General features: G+C 46.5%; 1 protein-coding gene across 5 annotated transcripts in view; it reads right to left on the minus strand.

Moving 5' to 3' along the window:
* Positions 1-14,054, minus strand: part of FRMD4A (FERM domain containing 4A) — a 606,423-nt gene that overhangs the window by 309,598 nt on the left and 282,771 nt on the right. The window contains exon 1 of one of the 5 annotated variants that reach the window (XM_053225322.1): positions 1,694-2,803. The exons of 3 other annotated variants lie outside the window; for them this stretch is intronic. In XM_053225322.1, coding sequence (XP_053081297.1) covers positions 1,694-1,786 — 93 coding nt within the window. In that variant the 5' untranslated portion in view covers positions 1,787-2,803. Of the gene's footprint in view, positions 1-1,693; positions 2,804-14,054 lie in introns of those variants that run through there. One more of the 5 variants, XM_027073468.2, reaches the window with a different exon arrangement.

Genomic DNA, 14,054 nt, shown 5'->3' on the forward strand with positions numbered 1-14,054 from the left:
GGTATGGGCCCACAAGTGGAAAATAGGCCTGTGTGTTTTGAATGTAAGTATGTACCAACACATATGACCATGTTTTATGTATGATGCTATGTTCATAGTCTGTCGGTCTTTCTTAAATTGGTAAACAGCGAATAACAGAAGTGGTAACTACATACGTGCGGATTTATTAACCACCCATGATCTATCAAGCATCCGTCTGGAGATTCTAATGGTTAAATAGAAGTTACCAGGTTACTATGGATTTTTTTTTGTGCCCATGCCCAGATAACTCTCTCCTTACTGTGACCAGGTTCTACAACTCCAGCGTGTACAATTCTCATTTCTAAATGATTAGTTGTGAACAGAACATCTTACATCAACTTATCGTAAAAGTCAAAATATTTTCCACAGAACCTAAAATCATATTCAGTATAAGCCGTAACTATTAGTCTTAGGTTCTAGAGCTATTGGGATAGAAGGGAGCATACAGGAGGCACTGACTGTATATTAGCTGGTGACTCTGTTATTGAGCACAAGAGATATGTCTCAAAATAAAGACCTACACACAACCAGAATAGGAAGTGAAGGGTTTTTTTCATCAGTACTCAAATGGCAGAAAGAACGCAACTCATCACGAGTCAGGAAATCAAGTCCACCTGAAAGTCTAGATAGACCCTCATATATTTTTTTAACACTTCAACTGCGTTTCCCTTAAATGAAAAAAGAAAATCACTGAGTTGTAAGCATTCCAGCCAGAACAAGTTCCTCGAATTCAACCCTGTTCCCCTTCGTAAGATACAGCAGGTTGCTTATCTCTCAAGAGAGCTTTTGTGATGCTATTTGCCTTATGGCTTTTCCACTGCACTTTAGGACATCTAAGTAGACTCCTCAGCTCATGGAGAGGAATGCCATGATTCCAACAGGAGCTTCTGGGTTTCCAAAACCCACAAAGCATTCCAGCCCCTGCGGGGATGTAGGCATTTTGTCCCTGCACCGAGCCCAACATCCCGAGGACAGCTAGCTTTGCGTTAACCTTAGTCATCCCCCACACTGCATTAGTCACTCCAAAGAAGGACAGATCCTTATTATTTTACAGAATCATCTCTGCCAGGGGCTACCATAAAGTAAGCATGTTTCAGAAAATTAACAGAGTAGTTTTGAGCCGAAACCCGTAGTATTAAAAAAAAAATCCAAAATGATGGCAAGGTATTTGAAACAACAACAACACGACAGAGGACAGAGGACGGTTTGCATCAATGGGGGTGGGGGGCATAATTCAAACCCTCCAGGCATCAAAGCTCCTTAACATCATCAGCGCCTCCTTTGAAGACTCCGTCACCCCACAGAGGAAATTTGCAGCTGTGCGACTAATGGATCTGTTTGTAGCCCCTGCTCTTCTCCCCAGGAGCTCACTTCTTCTCTCCCCATCCCAAAGGGCAGTCAGTCCCCACCCCATCTCTTTCCCTCCTATCTCATCTCTGACAGCACCTCCCCCCGCCCCCCCCCATGCACAGCACAGATTTACTGCAAATTTCTCATCAGTTATCTGTTAAGAAAAAAATTTACACATCATAGTGTTCTACCTTCCCAGGAATTCAGAATTCTCAGGAAAACAGGGCTACCAGAAGGGATGTTGTGTACAATGCAAACAAACATCTCCCTTTCTTTGGAGCAATTGCTCGATGCAAAACAAGCCGCCCGCCACGTTGCTTACCCTCTCCACGCTGCGTCTTCTCAGAGATCCATACGGAATTTTCAGTAAAAGTCTTTGAGATCTATTCGGAGCCACTGCAGCCTGAACCACCATGGTGTTGGAGCCCTGTGAGCAAGTGTGTGTGTGTGTGTGTGTGTGTGTGTGTGCTCCCAGCAAAGTGAGAGACAAGGCTTCCTCAAAACTAAGTTATGGTCTCCTGGAGGTTTCCCAAATATCAAATAACCAAAAGAGTTTTTTCTTTCGACTCTATGAGTCAAGATGTGGTTCCTAGGGAGGCGGGGGGATGGGGGAGCAGAAAAATAGCCCAAGTTCTGTAACTTCAGCCTGCCTTCAGCAGCGCGGATTTAGCTGCCTCTTGTCTGTCCCTGCCTGTCAGTCCCCTCGGTGAGACTGCATGTCCCAGAAGTTGGCAAGCGACGCCTCTGGGGAGAGTGATCCAGAAATGTCAACTTTGCTTCTCGCGGCGACGGACGGTAACCAGGTCAGTGGTCTAATCAAAGCTCCATCAGACGTAGTATTCATTCTATCACGTGACTCCAAAGCCCCTCGGCTGTACAGTAGGTCACATGCTCCCCTTAAAAAGACTATTTGGAATATCACCATCTGGTGCGGAGATTAATGTGAAATCCTGCATTCTGATTTCACTCTTTTCCGAGCACAGGAAAAATGTTTGCAGACCAGTGACATAACGCACTGGGGACTTGGGGAATCCCTCTTCACAGTCGTAAATTACACATATGACCCTGAGCATCAGATGTGCATATCTGGTTTTTCTCTCTCGCTTTCCAATGCATAGAAAATAAACGTGGGAGTGCAATTAATTATATATGTGGATGTAGTCCGCAAAGATAGAGTGTGAGCGAAGGAAAAAATGTTGGTATCATATGGTTCCGATGAATCAAATCAAATACACCAGACAGACTCGCATTTGGCACGTCTTCGTTTAAATGTTTGTGTCAGAGGACATTTATTTTTACGCATGCCAGTTAACATGAAGCAGTTAGGTTTGATTTTACAAGGCTCTGAAAAGGACTAGATTCAGATTCATCCCTCATATTTCCTATTCTTTTCTGATAACAGTGGATGATTCCAGATCAGACAGCCCTATGAAGGACGGTACACGTGATCTAAAATGTTAACTTTTCTGTAATATTTTGTAATTGATATATTTTTCATCTGTAGCTACCTCTCTCTGCTCCCTGCCCCCCCCCCCCAAATCTGCTTATTTCTCCAGCAGAGAAAATTAACGATAAATAAAAACAAGTCAGGGGCTTCCTGAATTGGAGGTATTTTTGTTTTCTTGCTGTTAATGTATTTCTACATCCACTGGTCCTCTCTGCGCTGGGTTTTCAGAAAGGGATGCCATTTCCTTTGTAGTAATCCATGCTTTTTGGTGTTAGCCTGATATCACTTACGTGCTTTGGGATCTGGCTTTTATTTATTCTCTGCAGGCCAGTTTATTGCAAACCATGGAAAAGAAAGTTCTGTTTATTCAAAGACTCTAATAGGAAGTGGGGTGGGTGCAAGGCAAAGAAGCAAAGGTTCACGCTGCTGGAAAACGAACCAGGAAAGCCTCTCCGAGGTGGGTGCCGGTGGGGGCAGGGTGGGACCGACGAAGGAAGCAGGGCCTGGTCACCCGGTGCAGACACGCATTAAGAGGCAGCTAAAGAAAGCATCAAGCTGATGTGGGAAATTCCAAATATACAACAATCGGGCTTTGTTCGTAATGGGTTCCATATGTGCATCGGAGAGCCAGGGAAAGGGTGAGAGAGAAGGCGAGCGAGGAGGAGAGACGGGAAGGAAGTTACTCAGCCCGGCTTGCAAAGCGGCCTCTGCAAGGAGGTGGTTTAGATTTACCTTTTTCCCTCTTTCGCACCTCCTTCCTGCACTGCCCGGTTTCAAACCTGGCTTCAAACTATCTGGGGATGGAAGTAAATCCGGAATAGTATCCAATCATTTGGCCAAAGGCATCCGGTCTCCTTGATAAAACCACACTGGACGACGTGAGGGTTTTGAATGAAGGACAGGCACATTTTCAAAAACACTTATCTGTCCAGAGTCCCGGGATGTCTTCCTTCCAGCGCAGTTTGAGTGGGGGGCCAGGGAAGGGGGGGGGGGCGGGGGGTGGCGCTGGATCAGAACAGCTGAGAGAGGAGTCACTGTCTCTCTCCTGACCCAGGCCGGGGTGAAGCCCCTGGGAGCTGAATTTATTTATATTTGACTAAATGCAACTTCCTGTTTCCCAGGGGTATTAACGAGTGTTTCGCTGACGAGTTAAGGCCTCATGGCATAGTTCAGATCATAAAGGACACTTTGATGAGTTAAGTGCAAATAAGACAAAAACATATGCATTTGATTAAGGTTAAAATACATATAGAAGAGAATGTTAATGGAAACAAAAATAACCCTGAGCCAGACTCCCACACATTTGAGCCCCATACGCTCTACCCCCCAGGGGGGCGAGGTGCAGGATCCTTTCCCATATCAGCCCCAGGGCCTTCTCCCAGCTAATGGGGACGAGGAGGTGTCTCCGGAGCTTTCCCCAGCCCCCACAGAGTAACTAGCCACCTTCACAGATAGATCTGAAGGCTCTCAAAGGTCAGCTTGTCCAAAAATTCAAGCTGATAGTTTTGCTGTGGGGAGTTAAGATTTATACATTTAGAACTAACTGCTGAGAGAAAGCATTTAATTTCAGAAAGCCATTGTTAAAACACAAATATGTTTCCCAGGAAGGGATGTGCACTCATACCTTTGCAGATAGGACCACTTTAGGAGGGGTGAGGGGAACTCACATTTACTGAGTGCCTAGCCTAGGTTACCCAAGGCTATCTCGATGGCAGAAATGAGTTTCACGGTCCATATTTCACAGGTGATGAAACTGGGGCTCAGAGAGGTTTGATAACTTAACCAATGTAACACAGCTAGAACTGTCAGATAGAAGATGAAACCAGAGTCAAGCTGTTTCGTATCAGGGCCTGACTTGATCCATTACACTCTCACATAACATGAGGACTCTATTAGGTTACAGCAGGTTAGAAATTCAAAAAGGAGATATATCCATGGGACCCAAGAGAGATAAGGGAAAATTCCCTGTCTTTGAAAAAGAGAGAATTTAGCGGCACCTGGGTGGCTCAGTTGGTGAAGCCTCTGACTTCGGCTCAGGTCATGATCTCGCGGTTCGTCGGTTCGAGCCCCGCATTGGGCTCGCTGTAGTTAGAGCAGAGCCTGCTTCAGATCCTCTGTCCCCGTCTCTGCCCCTCCCATGCACGCACTCTCTCTCTCTCTCTCTCTCTCTCCCTCAAAAGTAAATAAACATTAAAAAAAGAAAGAGAGAGAATTTAAGTACAGAAAATCGCATTTGAAGGAGCAGTTCTTGAGTCTCTGGTCCCTTGGTGAGCAGCAAGGAGCAGCACAGAAGCTCACAGGGGCTGTGCAGGTAGCCCAGTGGGAGCCAACACAGTCCCCGGCCTGGGGGTAAAGGGACGAGCCAGATTACCAGCACCCAGGGCCAGGGTCACCTTGCAGAGGCTGGAACCCTGTGGACCCACTGGGTGAGACCTGATCACTGCTGGAGCCACGGGCCAAGGTGGAGTAGGGAAGGCCCTGGTCCTCCCCTCCTCCGTTCCAGCCTACCCTCCCCAGCCTCCATGCGCTGATGACAGTTGACAGGGAGCCTTGGAAACAGCCATAGGGGTGGGGGACGGAAAGAGAAGGAAGAGATCCGAGGGTAAACCAGGATGGGCACTGAGACCAGAGACGGGGGACCAAAGGACTGGGACATGGTGAATAAGGAGTAACTAAAAGAAAACAGAAAAGCAAGGGGAGAACGTTTGAAATAGCACACGACTTGGAGAAAGCACGTTTTTGCCAGGATGGCGGGCACGGAGGTTCCCCGCCCATCCGGGGCTCAGGGTGATGGCCCATGGGACAGATGGGGAGGATGCCATGGGGGTGCGGTGTCAGTGAACCCGGGGACATGGGGTGGAGAAGACACACTTCTGTTCTAGAGCCTCTGAAGCCCTGCTTTGGATGCCTCTTGGAGCAGAGCACTGAAGGCGGGTGGAGTGGGGTTTTGTTTGTTTGTTTTGAACACTTCCTCCTCATCTCAGTGAGAATTGTTTACATTCAAACTCTGGAATGAAAATGCATGGGGATCGATTGAACCATATTTCTGGAAAATCAATGGTCTTGACGCGCCGACGTAAGATGTATCAGATCAAATGGGTGTTCTTGGTCACCGATAGCAGGGGGGTGAGTGGGGGGCGGGGGGCTTGGGGATAACGGCCTGTCGGAGAGAAAGCATTCGACAACACGGAGATAGTGGGAGGCAGCCGTGGAAGAGGGGAGACTCCACCGGCTGGGTGTGCGCGTGGGCGCCATGGCCACTCGAGGATCAGCCCAGCGGCCATGGGGGAGGGGCAGAGAACAAGAGGGAGGCCAGGGAAAGAGGAGATCTTAAACGCCTAAGTGGAAGAAACACGTCACTTACACCAGGGAAACGCAGCGTGAAGGAGGCAGGGTCTTCAAAGACCCCACCAGGGACTCCGTCCACAGGACAAGAGCTAGGTTTAGAGGCCAGGCCAGTCCCACAGAGAGACTACGGATGCAGTAGAGGCAGCTCGGTGAGCAGGGCTCGTGCGGAGGGACAGGGACAAGGAACCCACGGTAGCCCTGAGCCGGGAGAGGGAACACTGGCTTTGAATGAAGTTTGGGGTTAATTGCTGTCGTGCAAACCAGGTGGGAGGATAACCGGGATGAGACTGAGCCAAAGACACACACGAAGAATTCCTCAGCAATCTGGAACATTCCTGGAGCCGGGGTGAGGGGAGTTTGGGAGGGAAGCCCTGTCTTTCTTCAACGCTCCGTCACCATTCCCGTTAGCTCCTGACTCAGCCGACCTGGGTCATTCATGTCACGTCTTATTAGAGTAAGCTATGGCTGAGGTGACGGGAACGGAAGTGCTACCCACATCCATAATTTTCTGTTTGAAAAGAGGCCGGAATTTAGGCCAAATAGGAAACCTAATATCCCCAAGAGCAGGAGGAAGATATCAAGCAACACAGTTATCACCAGACCTCAAAGGGCCAAGGCCGGTGAGACTATTCACAGGTCACACAGGGAGGATGGTTGAGGGGCCTCTTGGTTTTAATGCAGGTTTGGCCTGATGCAGGACACTATTGGCAGTGTCCATTTTTGGACAGTCTCTTCTTCCTCGTGTGGCATCTGGAGGAAACTGTAGGGACAATTGTAGCCGGGGGGGGGGGGCAGATAGAATTTTCTTTGCTTCTTGCCTTTCCCTCCTTCCCTCCCTTCCTCCTTCCTTCCTCCTTCCTTCCTTCCTTCCTTCCTTCCTTCCTTCCAACCTCCCTTCCTTCCTCCCTTCCTTCCTTCCTCCCTCTCTTCCTTCCTTCCTTCCTTCCTTCCTTCCTTCCTTCCTTCCTTCCTCCTTCCCTCGCTCCCTCCCTCCTTCCTTCCTTCCTTCTTCCTTCCCTCCCTCCCTCCCTCCCTCCTTCCTTCCTTCCTCCCTTCCTTCCTTCCTCCCTCTCTTCCTTCCTTTTTTCCTTCCTTCCTTCCTTCCTTCCTTCCTTCCTTCCTTCTTCCCTCCCTCCTTCCTTCCTTCCTTCCTTCCTTCCTTCCTTCCTTCCTCCCTTCCTTCCTCCCTTCCTTCCTTCCTCCCTCTCTTCCTTCCTTCCTTCCTTCCTTCCTTCCTTCCTTCCTTCCTCCCTTCCTTCCTTCCTCCCTCTCTTCCTTCCTTTTTTCCTTCCTTCCTTCCTTCCTTCCTTCCTTCCTTCCTTCCTTCCTTCCCCTCTGTCTCTCTCCTCCCTCCTTCCCTCCCTCCTTCCTTCCCCTCTGTCTCTCTCTAACTTCCCTTGCCTATTTAGGCTACATTCTGGGCTTTATTGAATAGTCTGCCTCCATGACCAGCCAGGCAAAGAAAATAAAAGGAATTTGAACCGAATTGTTCAGTTTGGCTCCTAATTACCGTTGCTGGTAGAGGTTTGGTGGGCCAGGATGAGTCTACTAATTGCTTCTGATATGACATTGTCTGTGCTCTCCTTGTATTCCACGCCAAGCCCTACGATATTAGCTTTGCCCCCGTCTAAACCAATTTTTAAAACATCCTTCTATTGCTTACACTGCATTCATTCATTCAGCACTTACTTTACTGAGGGTCTAATAGAATAATGGCAACCCTGTTTCAAGGCACAGTCTGCTGCAGGGACCATTCTAAAAGCTTTTAGATGTATTAATTCTTTAATTCTAGTAACGTCTTGTCAAATGGGCACTTTGCCTTTTCCCTACATGAAGATGAAGACACTGAGGCCCAGAGAAATGAAGTCACCTGGCCCAGGTCACACCGATTAGAGGCTTTGGGGTTCATTAACTGCTGGACTCTGCTAGATGCCTGCTATGGATCAGGTGCTGCTCCAAGAAGGGAGGACACAAGGGAACTTCTGCTTTCTGGAAGCATTTGTTTTTGTTTCTCATGCTTAGTTCCCCCCTGTGATGAGGTATGCATAGTGAAACCTGGAAGTTTGCTGAAGAGCTACCCAATAGGATAAAATGCAATCTGTCCAATCTGTCCAAGTTCTTTGGAAATGGTACACACACACACAATTTTCACTCTCACTTTGGTACACTGTTTCCTGTTGCTTCAACATAACAGCCTTCCTGGATCTCACCATCTACCTCTCTGCCTCTTCATACATATTCTCCTAGGACATACATGTTTCATCCATCTGAATTCCTTAAAGGTCACACAGTTTAGCCACATATACTGGGTGGCAAAGAGGCTTCTTTTTAGACCTTTGAGAATGCCCTGTTCGGTAGGTTTCATCGGGGTAACTAGGAGTAGAGAATTAATTTGCCCAGAAAAAGACCCTCCCCAACCCCATTCCCCATCAACTCAAAAATACACATCCGGTCACAAAGGAACCCAGACCTTACATTCTTCCAGGGTAGGGGAGAAAATACAGCATTTGCTGCTTGGAAACCTCATGTGCTAATCAGGGATCCGAGAATCTCACTCAATCTTGATGGCAATGATCAAGCTGTAGGGAATGTCAAGTAGAAAATACGAACGGCCTGTGCGGAGGATTAGTCTAGATTCTGTCTTAGCACCCTTTGCTTCATGGGCACCAAATGCCAGCTCATCAGCCTGCTGGCGGGATTATTCAACTCTTCACCCAGAGAAGGAGGGAGCAGGCAGAGATCCAGCTTGCAAGCAGCAGACGAATTTCATTCCTCCACATAAAAGTCCTTCACATCTGCCCTGGATATGATTTGCCCCCATCAGAGCTCCACTTGCCCTTCCCAGCATGAGGCTAAGTCAGGCAATCAATGGCTGTAGCCTGGGATAATGGCTATTCTGCATGGTGGTAATGGCTTATTGCATGTGCTATTCGAAGTGATGTCATGTCCAGGTCCTGAAGAATCGATAAGATTGCCAGGATGCCTGTGTGATTAATCGGGTAATAAGCTGACCCGTGTGGGGCTGGCTGTGTGGATTGGCTTGCGAGACCGTTTTGCAAAGCTCTTTTTCATGGGCTATCCATCCATGTGGATGGATTTTGATAACTAGCATTGATTTGCCATTTTTATGAAGTGCCGTTTGCACAGGGTAAACTGTGTAATTGCACCCAGAATGGCAAAATAAATAATGTTCTTATCTATGGTATTGACGACCCAGGATTAGCTGAATATATATAGTACACCTCTAAACAGAGTCAATGGATGTTGGCTTTTGACTTTTATGAGGCGCAGCTCTCAAATTTCAGGTGTCTTAGATAAGCATGGGGTGGCAAATGATCAACTTTTAAATCTGCTACTAATTTCCATGCTACCTTTTTTTCCAGGAGAAGTTTAACATGATTTTCTTTAATAGGAGAATGGTTACCTTGTTTTAAGTAATCCCTCTGGTGTTGCAAAGGACGGTGGCTTGCTTTGGGGCCGTCAGATTGCTTTCTGTCCTGTGCCCAGGACAGTGTCACTCCCAAGGGCAGGTGCCCAATTGCCCATGGTTCTCTGGGATAACCCACCTGGTCTGTATTTTACCAACGTGGGAAAGGAAAGCACTTGATCTGTTTAAAGATGGGTGCTGAGAAACCTCCCATCATAAGAATAGGGTTTATCTTGAGCGTGTCCTAGATGGTTCCTAACATCCCATAGGTCAAAATGCAAAAGGGATACACAGTAGATGATCAAGGCCAGAATGGGCAAAATACCTACCATGGACACGTGCTAAGATGTGAACGAAGATGCATAGGGGACTCTCACTGTTACTGTACTTGGCGTACTCCATTCTCTTTGAATTCTAAACCCTGATAGCATGAATGCAGATAATAGACGTGTGAAAATTAAGTGACATAGTGGAATCACATGTGGGAATAAAGGCGGTAAGAAATGACAGTAGAGCCGGATTCTGACATGCAGATTATAGAAAAATATATTTTAGAACTTATCCGTGAGCAACAGGAGTCATTACAAGCTACTTCTTGCAAGGAAGTGACACCATCTAGCTGAACTTCTTGAGCTTGAGTGGTAAAGGCTGAGTGGTAAGATGGAGAGCCCAGGTGTATCAGAAGCCAAGAGAACAGTTGCAAGGTTATTGCCATCATCCAAGTGAGAGGTGATGGAGCCCAGAACCAGGACAGCAGTGCGAGGCTGAATACAAGATACTGGGGAAAAATAAATGGTAGAGGGAAGCATACAGTGATCCTCTATCATGATGGAGCAGAGGAAGGATGGTCCTATTAGCCAAGTACCCAGAAGGAGAACCCAGTTTGGGGAGATGATAATGAGTAGTTCTGGACACACAGAGCTCCTGGTGCCCGAACATTTTGACCTGGAACGTAAGAGGGGAGTCGAACCTAGAAATGTTGCTTTGGATTTCAACTGCAGACAAGTAACCACTAGTCAAGTTATTAGTTAAGTGTGAGGGCAGGCATTCAAGAACACAAAATTTCCTTCTTCTCACACACCTCTTCTCAAGAGTTTACTGGAAGATAGTCTCCAGTAAAAGAAAGTTAAGCCTGCAAGGGGGGGGCGGTGGTATTTGAATTCCAAGTAAAGGAGAATGAATCCTAGGAGAGCTGACAGAGGGGTTTCTCAGAATAATGAAAAGAGGAGCCCCAAGAACACAGTCGTGCTAGGGACTCAGAGAGGAGCTCGCCCAAGAGGTGCAGGAGCATGGAGGAGCCCCGGAAGGAGGTCTCAAAAAAAAAAAAAAAACCGCATGGATTGAGTATCTGATGAGTGCACCAAATTGAGAGCAGGTACAAAGCTCCTTAAAGATTAAAGATCTTAGAGAAAAATGACTAATAGGTGCACAGAAAATCAAGCAAACAATGAAACAAGGCAATTACTGCCACCTGGAAAAACAGAAAGTTGTAAAATCCAGGAGATGTGATCATAATACACACCATTTCTCCAGTGTAAACAATACATTGGCCATCGTAATAAAACTGAATTTTGATTTAAACCGTGGTATAGATATATTGGTAAAGGTGGACGGAGAGAGATAAGTATTTGTAGGGATGTGGAGGAAGCTTTCAAGTAAGTTAAAGCCTCATCTTACAAAGGATGTCCCTGGGGAGAGGACCCGGAGATGGGGAGAAAGGGTCTGAAGCCTGGTGTTTTTCTTTATAAGCCTTCTAGTCCCTCTTCACCTTTAAAATGTTATGAACATTGCCATGCACATGTATCATTTTGATAAAAATGAGAACTGAATTGTAAACAGAGGAGCAACGTTCTGGGCACTGTGAACAGATAAGGACTGGGAGCAGTGGGTGGCATTACGGGGTCACTGATGGCCTTGAGAAAGTGTGTGCAGCTTGCTGGCAGCAGAAGGGAGAGCTGGAGCCGCCTGGCCTCCTTCTGGATGGACAGATTTGAGTCTTGATACTGGGTTATTTGATCTGACAAGTAATGTTTCAGGAGACCTGCTTGATTTCCTCCATTTTCCTTTCCTTCGGTGTATGTTTCAGAGCTCTTGGTCTATGGATCTGCTATGGAAACGGCTACTGAATGAGAAGCCTCCAAACCACCTTGAAAAGAATCTTAAATCCTTTGAAACAAGATGAGGACACATGGACGAAAGGAAGGAAGACAAATACGTCAGTAAGGGCATTGCCACCAATTCTGGAGATTCTCCTGGAGAGGCATTCATGCACTTTGACTGGACCTTCTGTGTTCTTCACTTTGCTGTGATATTGTGTGTGTGTATTTGCATGAATACACTCATGTACACACTCATGTATGTTATTTCCTCTCGTGAACCCAACAGCACTGTAGCGGCTACAGGAGCCCCAGAGTGGTGACAACTAATTATGAAACACCAGGTCTGATATGTCCCTTTTATTGTATCTTGCAGAAGCCTTGCATTCCCACAAAATCCCCCAGTGGCCCTTTGTAATCCTGGAAAGGAAGTGTCAATCTGGAAACAGCTGTTCTTCAGATAGTGGGATGACATCCTGATGAGCATACTATGAGCAACAGAGGAAACCTAAGGCTGATGGGACTGTGACGCAAATATTTTTTCTAGACAATTAGACTCACATGAGAAAGCCTATATTCCTTAGCAGTGCTGAGAGGAGAGTCAGTGACCTATGAATGACAAGTCCTCAAGCCCTATGGGATGTTGGACACTTTTCTCTGGTTCTCTCCTGGGAGGTGGTTCTGGAAAGGCAGCCCAGAGTCACCTTGCTCAGAGGCCCTACCCAGGAAAACCCTGCTGGAAAGCAGAAGAAGCCTGTCCCCAGGGCTCCACGCCCCTGTTGGCTGCAGAGCTCAGGACCGGGTACCTCTTGCCATTTTGGGAGAAGTCAGGAGAAATGGCCACAGATTGATGAAGTCAAGGCCAGGAGTAAATGCTGTGCTTCCACAGAACCAAAACCCCTGATAATTCCAGGGAGAGTGTTGGGTGGGAGTAGTAAGAGTGAACATAGGAGTAAAGAAACAGAAAATGACTTATTGCACTTTGGGGATTGAAACAGATGCCTTTATAGGGGAAGGCAAAGGGAAGATGCAGATTAACCCATGAGCACCTCCTTTGCATCAGGCATGGCCCTGGGCACTTGCTCTAAATTACCTCTTTGAGATCTTCACTAGGATCCTGTAAGCTGGGTAGAATTAGCTACATTTTATTGATAAGGAAATCAAAGCTCAGAAAGATTAAATGCTTGCCAGCCTGCTGACAGTCACACAAGTAGGAAGTGGTGCTGAGCTGGGACTGAGACCCAAGCTCATGCAACTTTAAAGCTCATTTTCAATATTCTCTAGGGATGTATAAATGGAAATACATCAGAGGATCCTGTCCTTCTTAACAAGGCTTGCCCTCAGGAGAAACTTTTTTTTTTTCAACGTTTATTTATTTTTGGGACAGAGAGAGACAGAGCATGAACAGGGGAGGGGCAGAGAGAGAGGGAGACACAGAATCGGAAACAGGCTCCAGGCTCTGAGCCATCAGCCCAGAGCCTGATGCGGGGCTCGAACTCATGGACTGCGAGATCGTGACCTGGCTGAAGTCGGACGCCTAACCGACTGCGCCACCCAGGCGCCCCATGGAGAAACTATTTTATGAAAGCCTAAACAATGGGGAAGGGAAGCCTTCCTGGGGAGCCTACTGGGGAAGGGAAATACACAACTGCAGCCGGAGCTAGGTTTCCAAATGAGGGAAGGAAAAAGCCCAACTTCAGCCCCTCCACCTATCCTGTCTCACCTAGGGGAGGAAAAAAAACTTGAAAAACACTGGTGAAGGTGAAGTCCCAAAGGCTCACTAAAAGACTGAGAATGAGCAAAGGACTATACAATGCTTCTCCTCCCATACCTTACCACCACATTACTAAAGGCCTATTTCCCATAGTTCCTTTCATACAATACATCATGTCCACCTTGAAATTACAAGGCATACTAAAAGGCAAAAAAAAAAAAACCAATTTGAAGAGACTGAACAGGCATGAAAAACAGAGTGAGATATGGCAGGAATTTGAATTATTAGACCAGGAACTAAAAAAACGTCAACTAAAATTTATATCCTAAGGGCTTTAATGGAAAAAGTTGGCAATACGGAAGAACAGATGGAAATGAAAACAGAGAGATGGGAATTCTAAGGATTCAAAAGAAATTCTAGAGATCAGAAACTGTGAGAGAAAAGAAGAGTGACTTGATAGGTTTACTAGTATACTGGACACAGATGAAGAAAGAATCTCTGAGCTTGATGATAAGAACATAGTAACAAACAGAGTTAAATGTTAATCTAACAATATCAATGATCACTTTAAATGTCAATAGTCCAAATATACAGCTTAAAAGACAGATATTATCAGAGTGGATCAAAACACAGGACCAAACTATATGTTTT

This window comes from Acinonyx jubatus, chromosome B4 (genome assembly GCF_027475565.1).
Source record: "Acinonyx jubatus isolate Ajub_Pintada_27869175 chromosome B4, VMU_Ajub_asm_v1.0, whole genome shotgun sequence".
NCBI classification, from domain to species: Eukaryota; Metazoa; Chordata; class Mammalia; order Carnivora; family Felidae; genus Acinonyx; species Acinonyx jubatus.